General features: G+C 44.0%; 1 protein-coding gene across 1 annotated transcript in view; it reads left to right on the top strand.

The window, feature by feature from the left end:
* Window positions 1-19,662, top strand: part of ABCA12 (ATP binding cassette subfamily A member 12) — a 90,057-nt gene extending 70,395 nt beyond the window's left edge. The window contains exons 40-54 of the mRNA XM_067298732.1: window positions 1,426-1,531; window positions 5,063-5,117; window positions 5,625-5,802; window positions 7,730-7,845; window positions 8,500-8,659; window positions 10,102-10,370; window positions 11,046-11,256; window positions 12,951-13,060; window positions 13,674-13,818; window positions 14,246-14,380; window positions 15,738-15,841; window positions 16,120-16,212; window positions 16,677-16,782; window positions 17,483-17,620; window positions 18,866-19,662. Of these exons, the coding sequence (XP_067154833.1) occupies window positions 1,426-1,531; window positions 5,063-5,117; window positions 5,625-5,802; window positions 7,730-7,845; window positions 8,500-8,659; window positions 10,102-10,370; window positions 11,046-11,256; window positions 12,951-13,060; window positions 13,674-13,818; window positions 14,246-14,380; window positions 15,738-15,841; window positions 16,120-16,212; window positions 16,677-16,782; window positions 17,483-17,620; window positions 18,866-18,985 (2,046 nt within the window). The 3' untranslated portion in view covers window positions 18,986-19,662. The remainder of the gene's footprint in view (window positions 1-1,425; window positions 1,532-5,062; window positions 5,118-5,624; window positions 5,803-7,729; window positions 7,846-8,499; window positions 8,660-10,101; window positions 10,371-11,045; window positions 11,257-12,950; window positions 13,061-13,673; window positions 13,819-14,245; window positions 14,381-15,737; window positions 15,842-16,119; window positions 16,213-16,676; window positions 16,783-17,482; window positions 17,621-18,865) is intronic.
* Window positions 19,663-22,475: the final 2,813 nt, after the last annotated feature.

Here is a 22,475-nt window from a genome sequence, read left to right on the forward strand (position 1 = left end):
GCTCTTCCTGCTCATCATAGCACAGGAAACGTGGGACTGAGGAGGAGTGCTGTGAATACAGAGATATTTCAGGAGATAAAACGAATCCTTCTGAAAGCCGCAGCTTGGCGGGGGGGAGATGACTTGCATGTCATTTCCTTTCCTCTCCCCATTCTTCTTTATTGGTCTGACTTCTCTTGCTAGCAGGAAACAATTTTTCTGCTCTTAAAATTTTATTATACAGAGGTGAAAAGAGAAGTTAGTGGCACCTTTTTCTCATGAGAGAACGTATATACATTAACTAGAGCTGGCTTGTACATTCTGATTTACCGGTTTCTCTGTTTCTGCTCAGTGAAAATGTTGTAACACATCAGTGTTAAAAGCACCAAGGCTGAAATCTGAAGTAGCAGGAAATGCAAGAGAGTTGACAAGATCCAGTTATCTCATTGCAAAACCTGACTGCCATGGGGAGTGTTCCTGCAAGAGCAGTGCTGTTTTCAGAGGTAGCTCCAGTGAAAGGGAATCACAGGGTTTATTGTTTTGCTAACATGCAGAGCTCATGTGCTCAGTTTGCAGATGTTTTCACCCCTCCCATCTTACAGACTTATCCTAGATTTGAAAGCTATTTCTATTTGCTTATTACTTGTCAGATTTAGTACCTGGAAACCTCGATAGTGTTGGAACTAGGGGCAAACTTCCAGCCTTCTTTTCCTCTAGCAGTGCTTGCTCTGCTAGGCCAATGAGAATAAAATCACTGAGGACTCGGAACAGGCAAAGACAACGCTATGGGCTGTGTTTAAGTCTCTAACCTTAATAGCCTAAACCTTGTGATGTCCTTGGTAGATAACTTACACCTTTGACCTGGGGCCTGTGTGTTGTGCCCGAAATAAGTGATGGTGAATCCCTGCAAAGTGCGTGTCCTGTGTTCTGTTTCTCCCCTTCAGTACTCAAGGTTTATTGTGGCATAAGCAATAAAATTCATCATGGGGAGGGGAACGGCTGTTGCTGAACGAAGAGGATGTTGAGATTATGTGGCTATTTTCTGTCCTAGAGCACCTCTTCCTACTGGCTTTCAGGGGGAGTTAGATGTTTAACTGCTCTAGCCTTTTTTTGAAAGTCTCCACTGCTGGTATTGCTAAGGTCTGAGCAACTCATTACATAGTAACCAAGTATCAGTATCCTTTCTGTACATATCCAGCTAGCACTTCTTTCTTCTCTCCCAGGAGGGAAAGGAACTAGGTCTTAATGAAGCTGGTAGAACCACTCATACTGAAAATGAAATATGCATTTATACTCATTCAGTGCTTAAACTTGGACTCAGACTTGTAGATCTTATGACTTTACATAACAGCTATGGAAAGATTCATTTGTGCAAGCAGAACAAACCAAAATATTATCTCTAACAATTTCTTTCCCAATTTGTTTTAATTTCCCAATTGTGTGCAGGTGTGGTACAATCCAGAAGGCTATCACAGCCTTCCAGCCTATCTGAACAGCCTGAACAACTTCATTCTTCGAGCTAACCTGCCAAAAAATGAGACTTCCAGATATGGTAGGTGCCGCCTTTACATGAGCAGATAATTCCTCCCCATTGGGGGGAATATCCCGGTTCTGTTGAAATCAGTGACAACATTTATCTTGATTTCACTGAGCCCATTTCTTTATTCCCAAATACATGGATGTCTTTAAAAACATGAATTGAAAAATATGAATAAATCACATAAAATCTTTCTCAAAGACTCAGTAGAGTTGAACAAGAAGCCCCTAGCTCCTACCCTAAAATACTTCCTTTATCACACAATTGGCGATGGTTGCTATTTGTCCTACTGCCTTTCACCATCGTACTGGAAAAACTGCCTTTTGAGAGGTGCCCATTAGTTATGCACAGAAAAACTACTTTAGGTCATCTCCAAGGGTGGTTTAGATGAGTTAATTTTAATATTTCACCCTTCTGCTGAGAGGAACTTAGGATGTGTGTGTGCATGTGTTTGTGAATGTGAATGAGGGAGATTAATGTGAGATTAAGTGAGAAACAATTTTCAGCTATATTTTTCCTCTGACACGTGACATACGCAGACTCCAAAGAGTGTTGCTGCCCCATTTGGGGTTATCAGTTCTCATAGCTTCTCCTGACTAACGTGATGCAGCAATCCAAATTCCCACTGATAAACTGGAGCGCCCTATCGTACTGGTTGCTGTTAAGCCTACCTTAAAAGTGCAGCATGGACACAAATATTTATGTGTATGTATACGTCTCTAGCAATGGAAGGGGATGCAGGGAGAGGAAAAAATTATGTTGATGGCATTTTGAGAGATCTTGTTCAGAGATTTGTGGGGTGTGACAAGACTAGTGATTGTGTGCAGAAATGCTCTGCCGGTAGATTTTCTTTGACGAATACTGGCCTTTGAGCCGTGTGCTGGTCGTACCTAGTCCCCCTCAGCTCAGCTGGCTGCAGTTCCAGGTGAGAGTGAAAGAGGTGACAAGGTCGCTTTGCTCATAAGGCTTTTCCCCAGTGATGCCTGTGAATTTAAATACAATGGAAGAAGGCATCTGGTCTGAAGCTTTGCGTGTCATGCCATGAATTAAAGACACGGCAGGATGCTGATTACAAAGTCAAAACAGCATGTCTCTCTTCCCACCTCCACATCCTGATGCTCTGAAACTCCCCTCCCAACAAGCTCAGCTCACAACAAGCAAAACCAGCACCTCTGTCCCACCACCGTCCTGAAATACCTGCTGGCTAGTGCACTTGAGATTTGCAGCATGCCCTCGAGGTCAGAACGGTCGAGCTCTTTGGTATGCGCGGGAAGAGCATATTGCAAAGCTGCAGCCTCTGCCCCAGTGGGGAGAGAGGAGACCCGAGCGGAGCGCTTCCAGCGGCACAAACATCCCAGAGCAGCTGAATTATTAAGCGGTGAAGTTTGCCATCTCTCTGTATTCCCAGCGCATGCTGCAGTGAGAGCGAAGGCAGGAAGCTTGTGTGAACAGTCGGAAAGTTTTCCTGGAGATAGTTTTATACCAGCAAAATAACAATTTTCAGTGAAAAAGAATAGCACCATTTTTTATTCCATCTGACCTGCTGCTTATGTGTTTTTGGAAAAAAATGAATAGTAGTAAATGTCCAGAGAGATAATTCTCCACTTCTCACTAATGATCCCATCCATAGAATGGGGAAAATAAAATGAATGGATGAGGATAGCTCCCCTGGGGTAGTGTAAATCCACTTTGAAATACAATTGAACAGACAGAACGTCTGTGTGGTGTGTTCCTGGCAGCTAGAGCTATTTGTTGTTATGACAAATAAATGACAGTTTAAGAACCATTGAAATGGCCAGATAAAAGTGTGTTGTCATTTCAGCAGTTTGAGAGAGGTGCCAGTCCTGCTTTAGACATTTGACTTAGACTGCGTATATTTTTAAAAAATACATAAAGAGCTTTTTACCCTGTCACTAAGCAAATCATAATAGCTTTTGACTTATGTATATGGTGCTTTTTCTTCTCTCAATCCTGACCAACAAAAAAGAGAAAGCATTGAAATGGAAATTTTGACTTCTAGCCTAAGCTTCAGTAAAGAAAAATGGCTTTATAGTGAAGCATTAACAGATTAGACAGACTGTATCTCTTTTTCTCTCTCCCTTTTAGAGAAGGGAAACATTTCCTGGCTGTTGCACGTCTTTATCAGCAACCTGAGTTTTTAATTCCATTTTGCTCACTGACAACAAGGTTGAGATTTTCCCCCTCAAAAATGAATTTCATGTGAAATCTTCCCTTTCAAATGTATATGCTCAGTATGGCACTTGATCAAGTAAACCTGCAGTCTCCTCCTTTCTACCCATATGTCGGAGTGCTCGTTCTTAGGGAAAATAGCACAAAATAGTTCTTCTGTCTCATATTAACTACTGAAAGTCAAGCACCTGGCTGTAAGGAGCTTAAATTTCAGAGATGGTGTGTTCTAGCAAATCTTTTTGATTTAACAGCAGCTAGAGGTTCTCCAGCCCTCTCTGAGGCCTGAGGCATTTATTTGAGTGCCTAAATATGGATTTAGAACCTCATTTTTAGGCATATAAGCATCTTAGACTAAAACCTTTTTGCAGGTGCTAGAGTCTTAGAGACTGGACTGTAGTTGCACGGATATTTGCTGGAGATTGGAACTGGCCTAACGGAGCCCCACAAAGTTCCTCCTCTTGTTATGAAATTGTTTTGTAGACACAAATTGCCACTGAACAAAGCAAATGCACCGTGATGAATGATACCACTGTATTTTGGGCTAGATGTTCTCCTTTGTAAAGAAGTATTTAAAGCAAACCTTCTGAGGATGTCTGCACGTGAGCAGAACATTTGTCACTTGCTGCTTGTGACTGTTACAAACCCATTTTTAAGGGTTCTTTTTGGAAAAGACATGCATGTCACACTGGGCTAATCAGCCCAGTAACTGAATTTTATGTAGTTTCTTTGGGCAAAAGGTTTTTTTCTAGCTGCATAAGACAGAATTGTTCAGAATTAAGTCATTGCCAAACTGAGATAGAAGTGTCTGAAGTTTACTTGGTTTTATGCTAACATCTCAACAGATGCCCATATTGAGAAAAACATATATAATAGGAAGATAATAGTTGTGGAGAAAGGGAATGATTTGTTTCTTATGGTAAAGGAACGAATGAAATGCAGTGAGATCATCAGGCAGCAACTTTAAAACAAAGCATATTCACCAATTTTGAATGAGTCAGTGCTGAGGAATCCAACCAAAAATACATGGGTCCATGTGTATGTGCCTAATTTTAGGCGTAGGAGTGCTCTTACTGAAGTGAGCAGTGTAGCCTTTAAAGTCGGGCAGATGCCAGGATCTGGATTTCAGATCTGCTGAGCATCTAAGTGGAGTCAGGTACTTGGCACATGTGGAAAGTAAGCCCTAATAGAGACACTCGCAATCCTGCCCAAGATCATACCAAGATGACAGAGCAAAAAACCCAGCTTTTGGTCTGCTTTTCTTCTCTAGCCTCAGCTTTCTGTACTACTGCCAATCTCAAGAACCGGCAAAGGAGGCTTTAAGCTAGCCACGTTTTAATTTTTTTTCTTTTTTTGTAGGTATTTTCTTGTCAGCTCACCCGTATCCTGGAGGACAGAGTCAAGAACAAGTAATGTAAGATTCATTTGACTGATGCTTGAATTATTTAGCTGCAACAGAAGCAAACTTGCTTCCTGGAAACCATAAGCAGCCTAAATTACTATATAACTTCCTTTAAACGATGAAACTGTTCTGTTTCCTCCCTTCATTCCCACTACCCACGAGTAGCGTCCTTCATGCCACAGAGACTCCTGTTAGGGTTTCTTCACAGAATCCCATATAAATCTGGAGGTCACAGTTACAGCATCACATGCTGTTGTACTTGGGCACAACAGTAATAATTACAAATTTTTTCTCTTGGCTTTTCTAATCAATATTATGGTACAGTGTTATGACTCACTGCTGTCAGTGCTTTTTGTTAGGCATAATACCTACCGCCATCATTAGTCGCTATGTTCAGCAAGAAATACTGGTACTGAATCAGGACCTTCTTGCTTCTGAGCTCCAAACTATGCCTCTGCTATAAGGGAGATCTACCACTTTGACTCACCATGTACATCTTTCTCTGCTTTTTCTCCCCAGGCTGAACAGCTTGCTTGATATCATAGTTTCGATGTCTGTTCTGGTTGGCTACTCTATCACAACAGCCAGTTTTGTGCTATATGTAGTAAAAGAGCATCAAACCAAAGCCAAACAACTGCAGCATATTTCAGGCATCGGAATGACAAGTTACTGGGTGACTAACTTCGTTTATGACCTGGTAAATAATTCACATTCTTAAATGCACCAGGAATAGCATTCAGTAGCAGAGTGGGGAAAAAGTTCTTTATTTAAAGTTGGTTGCCTAGACTTATTAATATTATCACTATCAAGAGTGTTATGTAGTAATTGTTCTCAAAGGCATTGAAGACTATTAAATATGAACCGCAACACTGGAGTTTGCTAAGCCAAGGCATTCCTTCTCTCTCGAGTGTATGCAAAACATTCGGCACATTTGTATGAAAGCAACACAGAACAGGCCAGAGCTTGATTTAAATTTTAGCATGCAAGCACCAAGCTGCTTTTCTGTTAGCTTCCAGGGATAGATTAGTTGTCATGCAGGCTTTATGCATCTGGGTAAGGATTTGGGGCTTGAGGCTACAGTCATTTTGAGAACCCTGGGAATGCAGGGTGCTACGTTGGCTGACAGCTGACAGTCCTCCGTTGGGCAAAAATCCTTGGCTGGGTTGAACGCTCACTTGAAGATTTCATATTGTAAAAGTTTCTAAGCCAAGGAAAGCTACTAATGCAGCTATATGTCTTCTAGGACCTGAGCAAGTTCCCTGCTACAATGCTGCACTGCGCTGCGTAGATTTACCACCTTGTTCCTATAGATAGTTGTGCTCCCTAGCGCTGTGCTGCATTATGAGGTGTGGGTATGCCCTTATTTTCCCTGAAGTTTTAGTTCCCTCATGATAAAGAGGGTTAATAGCACTGCTGGAAAGCATCACTGGGCTATGAGGATAAATATGCATGGTGTCTGTAGGCTGAAGTGCTTTGTGTCTTATGAATTACCTGCAGTGCACAATGTCAAACCCGCGCTTAGCTGGAGATCTGCACATGCAGGCTGTCTCTGCTTGTGAGCTTTGGCATGGCCAGCTATGCCGTAATGGTGATCAGCTCTACATATCCTACAAATTTCCACTGGTGCAGTTCTACTAGCGTCTAAAATCCCAGCAACGTTATCAGTTCTTGAAAATATGAAGTCTTCAAGGGCATTTAGGTGGCCAGCCCCTGTTTGATCTGGTAAGGGCTGAGGGCCGAAAAATCCTTAGGAAATGTGAGCTTTGGCTCTTTCTGCACAGCACCCAGCACAGCTCAGGCTTCTAGGTGTTACGGTAACACCAATGCTTGCTAACGAAGCAGCCCTAACAATAGGGCGCTCACCACTGAATATCCTAAACTGCCTTTTTATAGGAGCTGGCATGGTTGGGCAACAGCACAAGTACCTCCCGCTTTGCGCAAGGGGTTTGAAAGGGGTCTGAAGGCAGCGCGGCTGCGGACCGGCTTGGCAAAGCAGCCCCAAGCCACTGTGCGGAAGCCCAAGGATGCAGCAGGACTGTTTCTGCTTCCCTGTTCTGGGCCCTCGTTCTAGCACTGCATGTCTGTAAATCTGTCTGTGGAAAAATCCCCAGAGTCCTTGCCACAATCAGTATTCAGCGGGCTGAAACTAATCCAGCGCTCTCGGCAACTTGATATTTCTCCGTGAATCCCTGCCAGTAAATTCTGTTAAATCCCAAAGTGGGGGAAAAGAGGAACCTCTCGAGGCAGAGGTTTGGTAGGTCTCTGCCTTAACACAAAATTATAAAGAGCAGATTTACAGGGCACAATGAAGTGGTCTGACCACAAGGCTAACAGGGAAACCCAAAGGGGTATTTTTCATTTGCATCGTTTTTTCAAGGCACTTTCTGCCCACAGTCCTGAATGTTGAAGCTTAGCCTATTCAAAAAGGCTTTAAGGGAATTCATATGCAAGTCTTCCCAAAATCTGAGGAAGGCTGGGACCCCACCTGCTTTTGATTTCCCTTAGAAAACCCAAACAGCACTTGTGGGACCAAATTCAGACCTGGCATTCCTGCTTCTGTATAGTTCTAGAAAAATGTTTAAGAATTATCATCCTAATAACATGTTTTTAATATCATTTTACAGGTACTTTTTATGGTCCCTATTGGACTCTCAATAGGAGTTATTTCAGCCTTTCAGATACCAGCGTTCTGCAACAACAATAACTTACTGGCTGTATTTCTTCTGCTGTTACTGTTCGGGTAAGTGTGGAGCTTAGTTATTTAAATATCATTGCACAGAGTGAGAAACTGTGTATTGCAGGCTGCTGTGATTTGGAATCCTAAGGAGAAATACATGGACTCTGTTTCTTCTGTGTACACTTGACAAAAGGTGACTGGTTGCTCCTTCAAGGAGCAGTGAGCTAAACTGCTGTTGTCATGCCTGTTTTATTCAAAGCAACCTCTAAGTAAGGGCATGAAATATTCAAGGTCACAGTGACAGCCCACGCTGTAAGCACATGCTTACTGAACTATTGCAAAGTTTGGGATACAGAAACATTTCAAAATCAGAAAGGAGGGGGAAAAAAACCAGCCAAATTTAGATAAAACAGGAAAATTTAGCAAAACTCTCTCTCTGGCTTTGAATCCTACACTCAGTCTGTCTTTTCTTTCAATCTGGACTACATGTTTAAAACATGTATCATAAACGTTTTCTCCAAATTCTAGTGGAATTTTTCCCCTAGAAGCCATTTTTCTTCCCTTAAGCTCCTATAATACGAAAATCTATTAACACACCAAAACAGCACTGTTATGTAGTGCCTGAAGTATAGGTTCCTGAGCTGAGGTCTTTAGTTGTTGATTTTCAACCACTCTTTGAGTTACTGTAGTATTCTCTGCACTGTTGGTGATTTATAGATATGCAACGTTTTCATGGATGTACCTGCTGGCTGGGTTTTTCAAAGAAACAGGAATGGCATTCATCGTTTACGTCTGTGTCAACTTGTTTTTTGGCATCAATACCATCATTACTCACTCGGTTGTGTTTCTGCTCTCCCAGGAAAAGGCCACAGACCAGGTAGGTCTCCACTGGTGCTTCAGTTCCTCAGTTGACCCTTTGGGGTCTCCACCAGCAACTGGGTAAAACAGGAATCATCTTGTTGAGTTTGGGTTTGAATCAAGTCCTCAGCAGCTGGCTGGTTTCAAGATTTTTGAGGCAGGCCAAGTGGAGGATGCTAGTCCCAGGATGTAAGGGGGTTCCATATAGGTAGGTCGTGGGGGAAATAAGTCTTCCTTGGCTGTGTAAATCCGCTCTCTTAGAGAAGAAAGAAATGATGTTGAGAGAGGGAAGATTATATTAAAAAAAAAAAAAAAAAGGATAGAAACTTGCCATGCAGAGAAGGTCAGGAAGTGAGTGTGGATGCTTGATGCAAGGTTGATGGGGACTTAACCGTTGTTAAGTTCTTGCAGTACAAATTGTGGAGAGTCACAACTAGATTTCATTGCCCCGAGTCTAAAGTGTGCTGTGCTTAACACACAGCCGTCTGTCATCTAGATCTGTAATGCAATCATCTTCTGCCTGCAAGGATGAAAAATGACTTGGAGACATTGATGTTTCCCTGAAGTCAAGCCTTTTCTTAAATAGAGATTTCCCTGGGAATCAGTGGGTTGAAATTTATGTTTTATATTTGGTTTTGTTTTGTTTTTTTTTTTTAAGGGTAATTGCTTGATAAAACAATAGTTGGATTGGAATTTGCTTTCCAGCTTGACAGTGCCCATTTAACAAACCCCTGGATTTTAGGGATGTACAGTTATGTTCTTTTATCTGTCTGTGCCCCTGTGGCAGAGAGTCTCTCCATCCCAATTTATTGCCCCTCCACTTTGCTGTGCGTGCTAATCCTTGCTACTTTAGTTAGAAACGTACCAAATCTCTGCATAGATAGTTCATAACTGCTAGACTGCATACTTGGCTGTTCTTCCATGAATTAACTGGAAAAGCACTTCTATGTCTATTAGAGCTAAACCCTGTGTTTCTGGACATGGTCGCCCAAGGAGAACTGATAGGACTTGGGCTACGGAGGAGCAGGACTGGGAGCAGCCCATGCTCCTCCTGAGAGTGGCGCTCTGCAGTGGTCTGGTGCCACGGCTCCTAGCTGTGGGGAAGCACAGTGCCACGACACAGCTGTGCAGCTTAGCAGGCGATATTCAGCTCCGGCTCCCGGGCAGGTTCCTGGCTGCTGCATGCACTGGGTAAGGCAGCCGGAGCAGCAGTGAGGGACTGTCTCAGGAATTGGGTGCTGTTTGCTATGGGTGAACTGTTCACAGCCTCAGAGCTGCCTGTTGACTTTTCTGACCTTGTACCTGTGAAACGAGCTGTCTCCGGAGCTCTTTACTCTCAATTTATCTTTGCTCTGAGACACTAGCAAATCCCAATGTAATTGTTACACTTCAGCCCCACAGTGAAATCGATGAATTTATTCCACGAATAAAAACTGCAGTGACTGTGTTGCTCTTTTTCAGGGCTTGCGTGACCTCGCTGAAAACTTGAGGCATGCGTTCCTTCTGTTCCCGCAATTTTGCTTTGGCTATGGCTTGATTGAACTGTCACAGGATCAGGCACTGCTGGGCTTCCTAAAAGCCTATGGAGTGGACTACCCTGACAAAACCTTTGAGCTGGACAAAACCACATCCAAGCTGCTTGCCATGTTTATCCAGGGCACTGTGTTCTTTGCCGTTCGTCTCATCGTTCATGACGGGATGATCCAGAAAGCCTGGAGTAGCATGTTAGAGTAAGTAGTGTTTGGAGTCTCACAGTGAAAGCGGACCAAGCCAGTGCTCAGTGGTTTAATTCTGGGCTCTCGCACCATCACTGTCAGTAATGAAGCCCATACATCTCCGAGATACTTTGCAAACACAGAGTACATTTTCTCTGGCAGCAGTCCCAGTATCTACCACTAATTAGAGTGTTAACTAATAGAGATACAGGCTACTGGAGCCCCTTGGTAGTCCCTGCTGGCTTGAACTGTTGCCTCCTTTCAGGGCTCAGGGTTCAGTGGGTTGATAGTTAGTTGGAAAGAGGAGTCAGTCCACTGAGAGCCTTTTCTGTTTGCGTCTGCCCCCATCTCCTCTGCCTTGGATTCGCACAGGGAGGAGGGAGCGCTGGTCCCCAGAGCTGTTGCTAGAGCAGTCCTGTCACCTGCACTGCAAGCGTTGCCACAAGGCAGGACCTGCCCCAGCTCAATGTATTTGCTGAACAACAGAAGAAGCTTAGGCAGAAAGAGAACATGGGGTTTTTAAATTCCCTAAATGGAGCAAACAGTTGGACAGAATTGAAACCGCCTGCATCTCTGTGTATACTTGCATGCCCTGGGATCTCACAGGAAGGCTCCTTAGTATCCCAAACACACAGGGCCACTACTGGCTGCGCTCACTAGAAGGTAAGGGCCCCTCTGCCCTTCCCGTAGATTCCTGTTCGACAGAGTGCACGGCAAAGCGTCGCTTCTGCTACCCGTGGCCGATGAGGATGAGGACGTCCAGGCGGAGAGGAACCGGGTGGAGTCCGGCAAAGCCGATTTTGATGTGGTGCAGCTTCAGAATCTCACAAAGATCTACCACCTCCCTCACAAACGCATCGTGGCCGTGAAGAATGTCAGCCTCGGGATTCCTGCTGGAGAGGTAAGCCAGGGGAAAGCTGCAGTACCTCCTGCCCCGGGGGAAGGGGGGGGAACTGGAACAGATCCAGAGAGTCCTACTACCTTCTTCTCTCGCAGTCCTTGCCTCAACCCTGGCACAACTGTAATGGTTTGTTTTGCACCTCTTCCTTCTCTCTTCCTTTGCTTTGCACTTACTGATTATTTATTGATTCTCTGTGTTATGGTGGTGACCAAAGGCTCCTCGTGGATTTGGGACACCAAATGACGGTCTGAATACCCTGGAAAGAGAAAGAGCGGGTGGGACAGTGGTGAGGGTATACTTAGAGCAACATATATCCATGCTGTGCTTGTACAGCACCTAACCCGGTGTGCGTATGGCAGATCACTGTGGAAGCTGTTGCTATATGGTAAATGACAACAGCAGTATTTGTCCAGTTGCAATGATCCACCTAAACTAAACCGCATGTGAAACGGAGCGAGTAAGGTTTATCTGCTTGTATTTTTCCGTCAGGTTAGGTCTAATCACTTCAGCTGGATAGACATTTCATGAATCAGGAATTAAAACTGACTTCAAAGAAGCAGCATTCTTTGGTCATGTCAGTTCAATTACCTGTAAAAATACTAACCCGTGAGGAAAGAAAAGATGGGAGCACACAGCGCAGCTCCGAGACCCAAAGGAAGGTTCTCAGAGCCTCTGGAAACCAGATCCTATCTCAGGCTTTGCAGCTGACTTGTGAGGAAGCTTGAAAGCTGTCCTTGGTACCAGCTTTTTTGAATTGCCTGGATCCCATTGTGATACTGGGCATATGAAAGGACTTAGGGTGCTAGGCAGGAGGAGAGCAGACTCGCGTGGAGAATGTGGCCACTGATTTTCTGGCAGAGGATTTTTCAGAGCCACAACTGGCACTGAGGCTTCTAACTCCTTGCAGAAGTCAACCAGCTGCCGGTTGAATTTTGGATGCCATACCCCATCTGTCAGCAGACGCTCTGGCCCTGCACCACACGCTGTGCTGGGCTACCATCCCTGCACAGACCTCGAGGCAGGAGAGAGCCTCGGATCGATGTTGCACTGGGCCCAGCACACAGCTTTTAGATCAGCCAGTCCCTATAAATGATATCAAAATAATAGTAATTATCAGCACAATGGTGATTGCTTATGCAACACAGAGCTGCATATCTCCAACCTTAGCAATAAAACATGGATTTTAGCATGAGATACTAAACTGCACTACAGGGAGCAAGTTCTTAATCTTATTAATGTAGTGCATTAGTGAGATTATTTGATGAAAATCTTGAGTCACATTAAGGTTTTACCAATGACAGGACAAACCTCACTCCCCTCACTCCTATGAATAGCTCTGTTCCTGTCAATGGGAGGCTTTGCACAAATTAGATGATCGGGATTTGGCCTGTCAGATGGGCTCACTGTGAAAATGCACCTTGCAGTAAAAGGAATGACTCTATTAGAGACACGTCCTTGATTCTTCACCATATTAAACAAATGGTCCTAATATAAGCTGCAGTATATTGCACCATAAACAATCTCCATTATAATGTTCGTATGCTCTGAGTACCTCTGCCTCTCGTGTAATTCATCTTACTCAAGGGCCCAGAGAAAAGAAGTGACAAGCTGCACTGAGTACTTGTCTCAGAGCGATATTTCTGCCTTATAAATACAGTGTGGTTACATTTCTGTGTTTCCTTCCTGCAACCCAGTGCTTTGGCCTGCTTGGTGTGAACGGTGCTGGAAAGACAACCATCTTTAAGATGCTGACAGGCGATATTGGAGCTTCCAGCGGAAGGTTGCAGGTCCAGGACCATTCTGGGTATGGAGGATGTGATTTTTGGGGAAGGCACATGAGCAAATCAGCCTGGAGAACAGTTTGTAAGGTTGGATGGCAAAGGAAAAGAAACGTAAAGTTTAAGGAAGAATATAAAACATTCAAAAATGGAGTAAAAAAGAACAAGGCAGGGAATCCAGCCCTTTGAGTTGTTTCCCTGGGGTTTGTATTTTGCTATTGTATCTCTGCTGTTCTCCGTGGTGTTTCTTCAATTTGTTCTATTGCAAATGGGGTCAGAATCAGATCCTTAGCTGAGTATGATCACGCTTCTGAGCTAGTATCTGGAGACCAGTAGGACTCATCCCAAAGTGCTCTTTGGGGTGGAGTAGGCTTGGTGGCAGCTGAGCCATCTAAAGTGTTGGAAGTAACTGGAGAGTTAGGTACCAGACAGCATGGCTAACTGCCCTTGCAAACACAGTTCTTCTGTTGCAGAACTGAGGGCCCAAAAGGCTAAGGTCTGCGCATTCGTAGCATTTTCTTTCAAGGGTTGGGGAAGGCGAGTAGGAAGAAGGGGCATGTCTTTCTCTCTGCCATCTGTTTCACAGAAGGTATTGGCCATTCAGTGTGTCTAAAATGACTTGCTGACTTCCTTACGCAGGTCCTTGAATGACATTGGTGAGGCACACTGGTCTCTCTTTGGCTACTGTCCCCAAGAAGATGCCTTGGATGACCTGCTGACAGTGGAAGAGCACATGTATTACTATGCTAGGCTTCATGGCATCCCCGAGAGAGAGATCAAAGGAGTGAGTAACACTGGGGCTTAACTCAAGGCACCTTTCAGTCATGGGGAGCTTTTACCTTGAATTAATAAGTCCTTTAATAAACAATAAAGGTTAGTGGTGGCAAAATTTGAAATCCTGGCTTGGGGCTCTCTTGCTCAGCAGCCAGATGGGTGTTGTGTGAAACAGATCTCCTTTGTACTGTGGAGTCAGAGTGTGGCACACACTGAGTTTGATATTGCTGAGTGGTCTGACATTAAAAGCAGATTCATGGAAACCATGGAAAAACTTCAGAGGAAGCAGGATTGCAGGTGCTGCATTTACAAGTGTTTGCTGAGCCAGCTCCTAAACGACAGGGTTTAACGAGGGGTTGCAAAAAGATTCGTAATAGGCGTCCACCTGGTAATTTATTCATGGACACTGTTTCAAAATCAGTACTCTTCTCCCCTAGATCATACTCCAGCTTCTCCACAGGTTGAATCTGATGGCCTACAAAGACAGAGTCACCTCTATGTGCAGTTATGGCACCAACAGAAAATTGTCAACCGCTCTGGCTCTCATTGGGAATCCATCAATTTTGCTACTGGTAAGAAACGGTGGACTTGTTGGGTGAAAGATGAGCCAGTCTCTGGGCTGGCAAGGGTACTTTGATGGTCTAGTGAAGCCTTCTCTGACACAGCCCACAAGGCACTCCCCAAATGCCTGCACTTGGCCTGATGACATGTGCATCAGCAGAAAGCTTAGATTCGAGCACACACTGAAACTTGCTTTGGGACCTAACAGAGCGGTGGATTTGCTACTTTGTTCTATTAGTATCTTCCAGAGGTCAAAAAGAGATTCTGTATTTGCTATTTGAATTTTCCCAGTCCCTGGCTGTTTCTTGATCTTGATAAATTAAAAGAGCTCTCGACTAGCTTGCACAGTCTCTGCAGAAGAGTGGCATCCAAGACTTCCAAATCTGTAGGAAGGCAAAAGAGCAACTTCCCTCAAGCTTAGAACGTAAAACTATTTCTTCTAGATTTGGCTTCCTTTTCTTTCTTTCTAACTTTCCAGTTTTTCTTGTGAGATATGCCATTTTTAAAATATCCCTTTTGGAGCAGTTTTTCACTTGCTGAGTTTTGAATCTGTACAGTGGTCTGTGAGCAGGTTTCCCAGTGTTATGTTTGATCCCTAGCGGACAAAGATCTCCCTTGCCCCAACTTGCATCCAGCACTTCTGCCTTTACTTCTCACCACGTACATCAGCTGCTTTTGCTGTGTACAAAGTCCCAATAAAATGGATGGTGGGGAAATTTCCCTAGTACTGACTACTGCCAGAAGCCAAACTGTTTTATTTCTTTCTCATATAGTGCGTTATCCTCAACAATAACAATTTAGCACTCAGACTGGCTAACAGTTTTACCAGCAATGCATAAAATAGGAGACAATGTACCGTCTTTCATCTCTAGCTTATTGTCTCACTTGCCTCGTCAGCATGAGAGAGATGCAGAACACAGGTGCATGTGAGGGCCAAGTGCCGGTTGATAGCTTTTCATTTGAGATTGCACCTACAGTGTTTACAGGAATTTAAAACAGTGTGGTATAAAATGCACAGTAGGGTTGATCTTAGATGGCATTACCACAGATCCTCAAAGGAGTCCAACTGAGGCTGGGAGCCTGGTGACCCAGAGTTCCCACTGTAGTCACTAGGGGAGTGAGGCAGCTCCAAAGGGCAATGGGGATGGAGATCTTAGGCAAGCTGACTTGCCTCTGCACAAAGGGAGCCTGGGATCACGCTCAAAATGCGAGTTAAGATAGTCTTTCTCCCAGATCTGTACCAATGGAAGCTGATTTAGGGGTCACTGCAAGAAAACATAACATAATGATGAGCCCCAAAAGAGCACAAGTGTTAGGAAGACCAGATTTTGTGTGAAAGCTTGCCTTCAGTCCTGCCTTTCCCTATAGGATGAACCGAGCTCTGGAATGGATCCAAATGCTAAACGCCACCTCTGGAAAATCATCAGTGAGGAAGTGCAGAACAAATGCTCAGTTATACTCACATCCCACAGGTAGGGCTGGTTTGGCTTTGTCTCTGGTTTCAGGGTCTGCAAGATGTATGCAGAGGCCCATCCTTCAAACTCCCCACTGCTTCTCACAGAGCTTCAGGGCACTGAGCTGCGACAGGTTTGGGATTTTGTTGTGGCTGAGTGTGGGAACTCAACACTATTAAGATGCCCCCATAGACCCACACTTTAATGCTTTATGGGAAACTAGGAATGTTCTCTGATTGTTATATTTTTTTATACCTTCACAATGACTTACTAGAGTTCCTCGGTTGTTTTTTCAGCATGGAAGAATGTGAGGCGCTCTGTACCAGGCTGGCTATTATGGTGAATGGAAGTTTTCAGTGCATTGGCTCATTGCAGCATATCAAGAGCAGGTCAGTAAAATGTACCTATTTCACTTCTACTGAATGGCGTATGGAGTTACTTACATATGATAGTACTGAGGGCTCAGTTCATGAGACCTTTGTTAATAAGGCATCACAGTAAAGCCTTGTTTTGTTTCGTTTTTCATACTACACCCTTGAAATTCTGTGTTAACTAATGTGTTTTCTGCTCACATGCAGCCTTTTTTCCAACTTCAAGAGATGTGTTCCCCAAAGTAATCTGCCCAGTGTTAAAAATGGAAAATACATGGTGGGGTTGAACTTCAATTTTATTAGCATCATGATAGCTCAGTTCCTTATTAAGATTCACCCCAGGTTAACATCGCTGACATCACTCACGTTGTGCTCTGCCTGGGTTAGATTCACCCAAAGAGGCTGTGCAGCTCTCTCAAAGGATTTTCTCTGTTTTTCTTTCCTACTGTGTTTATTGTGATTTTTTTCCCCCCCTCCCCCAGGTTTGGAAGAGGATTCACTGTGAAGATGCACTTGAATAGCAACACAGTTAGCACAGAGACGCTGACACAATTCATGAAGTCACACTTTCCAAATACATGCCTGAAGGTAAACAGGATAAATAGAATCAGGGGATGCCCGCTCAGTCTCTTCATGTTAACCAAGAGTATCTTGTAAGACACACGCCTTATAACGTATTTTACGCATAGATCCATGCTCTCAAAATGTAAGGGATTCATACGCACATACTTGACAGTCCTATCAGCAGCATTGCCTGAGGGTTGGAGCACCCAAGTTCCTTGGTGACTTAAATAATCTCAGTGAGGTGAACTTCTGCTCCTGTGACTGGTTCCAGTAAAGCCCTGGGCTGCATGGACATTCACTTTATATTCAGTGGGAAATGTGTTGGTCAAGTGCTTCCAATAACAGAATCAGCATAAAACCGGAGTAACTGAGCCATGAATCCCACCCATCACCCCAGTCCCGTAACCCAATCCGTGCATTAATCAAAACACCAGACTAGGAGTTGGAAATGCTGTGGCTTCCTTACAGCTCCAGGCTCAGGGGCTTATTTATCATCCCACAGTTACAAAAAGCACAAAATGAGCCAATGGGGAAACATTAGGCAATACTGGAAAACAATTTTCTCCACCTTTAGGAGCTGGAAGGAGAGAACACGCCCTCTTTCCCTTCCTTCTGCCATGATTCGGCTCCTCTTTACTTTCATATTCAGCCAAAAGGCCATCGGATCTGTTGACCTTTATAGGTGGCAGTCTCTTGACTTTACCCCTCATTCCTGTTCTTACAGGATCGGCATTTCAACATGGTGGAGTATCATGTACCAGTCTCTGCAGGAGGAGTAGCAAACATATTTGATCTTCTGGAAACCAACAAAACAGCTTTCAAAATCAGGCACTTTTCAGTGAGTCAAACAACGTTAGAGGAGGTAAGGAATTAAAGATGTGTGGCCATCCGTTTAAAACTGTTAACAGGGGAGCAGACTGATGGTTACCATAATGGACTGTTGCACACAATAGACTGCATTTTGAAAGAGATTTCCATCCATAATCCTCCTGGGGGCACTTTATCAGTACTACTGCCTCCAGATGCCTGTGCTGGTGCTAGGAAAACGCACATAGAAAGCTGCCTGTAGCGTAAAGGATCTATTCCTCCTTTTGGCACATTTGTGCAACACTGTTGATTTCAGCAGTTCCACAAAGGGCAGGCTCATGGATCACCCCTGAGCCTAGTGCTAGGCTTCCTGACAGTAGACTTTGTCCACTAATCCTGGAAATTTTCTTGATTTTGCTCTTTTTTGTACCATATTTGGATAGCAACTTCATTTAGCATTACTTCAAACTCAGCTTTGTGGTTATGTTCCTTCCATTTTCTCTTGGAAGAGCATTTCCACTGGCATCAAAATCCGGGAAACACCTCAACTGTAAAGACTACCCACAGGAAAGCATCCTGTTGAGCAGCGGTGCCTGGAGTGTTAGGTCGGTCCCAGAGATAAGAGCAAAAATGCAGCCCTATAATGCTGTCTATTGTTGAACAGAGGTCTGCAGGAGGGGGTAAGGAGATCCTCGGTATTGTTTTAAAAAAGAGCTGTGGGTGTGAGAGAAACAGGCAGACATACAGCAGGAAGCCCCAGGTAATGTTTTGTGGGAAGACAGTGTAGATTTGTGTATGTCCAAATGTGATCACAGTGTGATCTAGTAATAATGTTTGTGCATTCACTAGATACTGTTCAAATGGAGACTGTGTGATCATATCTATCTATCTATATAATATGTGAGTGTGGATGCCAATTACATATAGATAGGTGTGTAAAATAAGAATATAGATGTACTACACAGTGAACAAACAGAGCTGCTACACAGCAGTATATCTCACTAGTACTTTTGAAGCATGAGCTGCAGGACAATTAGGTTTTATACAGGAACTTCTAACTTCGCATCCCTAGGTTTCTCTTCAGTTGAGTGCAGGCATAGAGGTATAGGAGTATGCATCCATTTATTTACATTAGACCAAAGAAGCCCTACATTTGAAATTCCAAAATCCAGCATGAATTCATTCCTGAGCGCACTCTCCAGGCTCACAGTCAAATCAACAGCCTTTCCTCTCTTTTATTCATTTATATTATTAATTCTTTAGACTGTCACATGCTGAATATTTTCCTTTAAACTTCCAGGTTTTCATCAACTTTGCTAAAGATCAAGCAGATCCTGACAGTGCGGATACTGGTCCCGACATGGCATCAGACAGCTGTGACACAAGTAGCCAAGATAGCACCATAAGCTCCATCTATTGAAGGGACCCAACCACAGGGTATCAAAGGCGGGGGAATAGACCTGATGACCCCAGGGAGTTCTTCCTGCCCTGTTTTGGATGATTCTAGGATGGTGGGAATGAAAAGTCACATTTTCTTAAAGTACTTTTTTTTTTTTTTTTGGATATGCGCATATTTTGTTACTAGGAGCATGGTAGACAGTTGAAACTGGCATTTGGTTACAAATCAAATTGATCTTTCCACAGGTTCTTTTTTTTTTTCTTTCCCTCCCCTCCCAGTTCTTGTTTTATGATTGCTTTTATGCCTGTGAGAACTTAGTTGACATCACCTGCTCTTGCTGCTGGTGGCTATTTGCTTACAGTAGGAATGGTCGCGACGGAGCAGAGGAGCTGTCGGCAGCGCGGGGCATTTGACACAAAGGCAGCCCCGCGGCTGCCCTCTCTGAAAACCCACGCTCCGCTCCTTGCTCGGCGACAGACCTGCTGGCTGACCGTGAGAAAGTCGCTCGGTTTTGACAGTTTCCCCACCAGTAAAATGGGGTTCGTGGCCCTGCCCTACCTCGCGGGGGTGTTGTGAGGATGTAGGTGTTATGTACTGTGAGTTGCGTATGCCGTTGGTGGGGGCCACCTTTGGTAATGACATAAAGCTTATCTGTACATGTGGGTTATGTCAGTATAAATATAATTATTTTAAAATCAGTGCTTCCAGTTGTTTTGGTTTGTTCCTTTAGTTTATACCAGCTCTATGTAATTCCTAGAATAAGCCTTGTAGTTCCAGGCAGTTGCTGGCATTCGGTACCCCCGGTTCAATTATACCTCAAGAGAGCATTTGACCTTGGAGAACTGATCTGTCATTCCCAAAACCTTTGACTGCCAGTCAGTCTCCTTGTGGCAGATTGGCCCGTCCCGGGCTGTAGCAGAGGAGGAGGACAAGGACACAGCTTCTGAGACCCAGCCAGCCCAGGAACACTGTTCCACCAACTGGCCCCTCTTTGTCCTTTTGACCGACGTTCAGAGCCTCTCCTTTCCAGCGGAAGCAAGATACAAAGAAGTTTGCTCTAAAAGGTCTTGTTTCCCTGAGCATGTTTCCCGTGCTCAGAAAATCCTTGCATCTGCTCGACCTCCCTCTCCCAAGAGGCTCTGCCTCTTCATCCTCCACCCCAGACTCTTGACCACCCTCGTAACTCTGTAGCTGTGTTTTCCCATGTAATAAGGCATGATTTTCTTCTTTGAAGACTGCCTACTGGCTTTAAATAAGATTGCTGCTTACTGTTGAGCAGCAGACCGCCAGCAGCTGAGTGCAGCATACCAGCACATCTTGCTTTTTTTCCCCCAGAACAGTTAGTAAATGGAAGAGTTTTGTATTGCTCTTTATTGTTTATATCAGCATAAGGCCTGAAGGACTCCATTTTGGGCCAGCATGTTGGTGTACGTGGCGCTATTTAAGCACATAGCAAACTTAGTCTTTTGAGTTCAACAAAGTTACTGTTGCTGGTGAAAGGAGAGGCTGCCGATAAAACCAGGTCACACTTACCTTGTAAGGCCTGGAAGGGCACATGTGACACTTGATTTTTGGTTCACGTACACAGTTCCAGCCAGAGTGGGTTTTTTTTCTTTTTCTTTTCTTTTTTTATTTTTTTCAAAGCTAATTTGAGCCCAGGGAAACTCTAGATGAAAGCTGCAATGACAAGCCTTCCTTGCCCTGATCATCGGAGGAGCTTTACTAGTTCAGTTCACATTTGATGCTAAGGCTCACCAAGATAATCGTGCAAGGAATAGGTACTTTAAATATCAAGCATGTTCAGGATTTTACAGTGGGATTCAGAAGTTCAGAGTTCAGCTACTGCAAGGAGGTCGCATTTTCTTCGTGACCTTTGTGTAAACTTCTCACTGATAGCAGGAGGAGTTTTGTTATGGATGGAAGGCCTTACCGAGCCTTGAATTATGCCTCAACCTGCTGACTGTAATTAAAACTGGAATTCAGCTTCTTTCCAGAATGCATTTGACAGCTGCAGTTTATAAGTAACTGAAAGTGCTGCCCAGACTTTCAGTGTAGCTTCTATTATTATGTCTCCAGCTCTGCAAAAGCTTTTTTTTCCTCATTTTCATTGCATATCTTAAAACAGATCACAGTATAAAATTAAGCTTTCCTCTAATGGAGGGCTTGCGCTCCCTGCAAAGGACTCAGAGCATGAATGCCAATGATTTAAATGCAGTCTTGTAATACCAATCAGAGTATTATTTTATTATGTCGATGGCTTTGCAACTGCCAGTGAAAGATGGATCTTCAGACTCTGTCCAGATGTACTTTACATTTAATTGAGGGAAACTGTGATACAAAGCTATTCTTTTGTCCCTTTAGAGTCTACTAATCAAAAAAAAGGAAATGATTCATTGGAACACTTCAGCAAGTTGTAGTTTAATTGGGTAGAATAGAATTTTTTTAAAAAAGCAAAAAGCATCCTTTGAATTTCCACCCAATTGTAGCATTAATAGAAACATCTGCTCCATACAAAACGTGTCATGGCCATGATATATGCTCTCCATTGATACTTACAGGTAAAAATAAAACATCTGTTATTGCAATCAAGTCTATAGGTATTAGTCCAAACAAGCAAAAGTTTACGTACTTAAGGGAATTTAATTGAAGCCCACAGAGAAATAGTTACAACCGTTTAGGGGACTGAAGCATCTGGCAGGTACGTTGTACATAGCAGATACCACTAGAGGCTGAGTTATCTTTTTTGCCATATCACAAACCTCCCTACAGAGCCTTATAGCTTCAACATGTCCTTTTCTGAGGTAGGATGTGCCCCAGCGTTGCTTCCAGGACGCTGAACGCAGAGGCGAATACTGTGCTGCCTCAGAAAGCCTGCGCCGGGTCTCTCATCCTCCCCTCTGTCCTCCCGGAGGAGGCTGCATTCTGCTTCCAGGGCCAGCTGGGAATACAGAGCACATACCAAGAAACCAACTGCTAAAATCTGTCTTAAAAATTACAAATAGCCTTTACACATTGGGGGATGGGCAGGGACGCTGCCCTGGCTTCGGTGCTTGCAGCAATCCTCGCGCTACCGATGGATGGGCATAATCAGAGGCGGGAGGAGGGGCTGCCTTCAGAAGAGGGTTGCAAGACGAAGCGGTTTCAGAGTGGGATTTTTAGGAGAACCACTCCACGAACGCAAACCCCAGTGTGTCCTCCCAGCGTCCAACGTACGTCCATCCAGAGCCCTCCAAGTCACCGGGCGGCCAAGGCAGCTCTGCGGGTCGGTCCCTGAGCAGGAGCTAAGCTCATCAGAAAGGTTAGAGGCTCAGAATGGGGCCCGGGCCTCCTTAAATTTGTACAGTTTCGCTGAAGTTGCTGCGAGCTTTCTTTTGTCTTTTTTTACCAGCCAAGAAAAATGTAAGCTCCTGCACTTAATAGGGGAAATGTTTTCTGTAAGCTAGTGAAAGAAAAAAAATTGTTGTTGGATGGTAACAGCGCATAGTGTGATTTTACCCTTTTTTTTTTTTTT

Source organism: Apteryx mantelli, chromosome 6, assembly GCF_036417845.1.
Source record: "Apteryx mantelli isolate bAptMan1 chromosome 6, bAptMan1.hap1, whole genome shotgun sequence".
NCBI classification, from domain to species: domain Eukaryota; kingdom Metazoa; phylum Chordata; class Aves; order Apterygiformes; family Apterygidae; genus Apteryx; species Apteryx mantelli.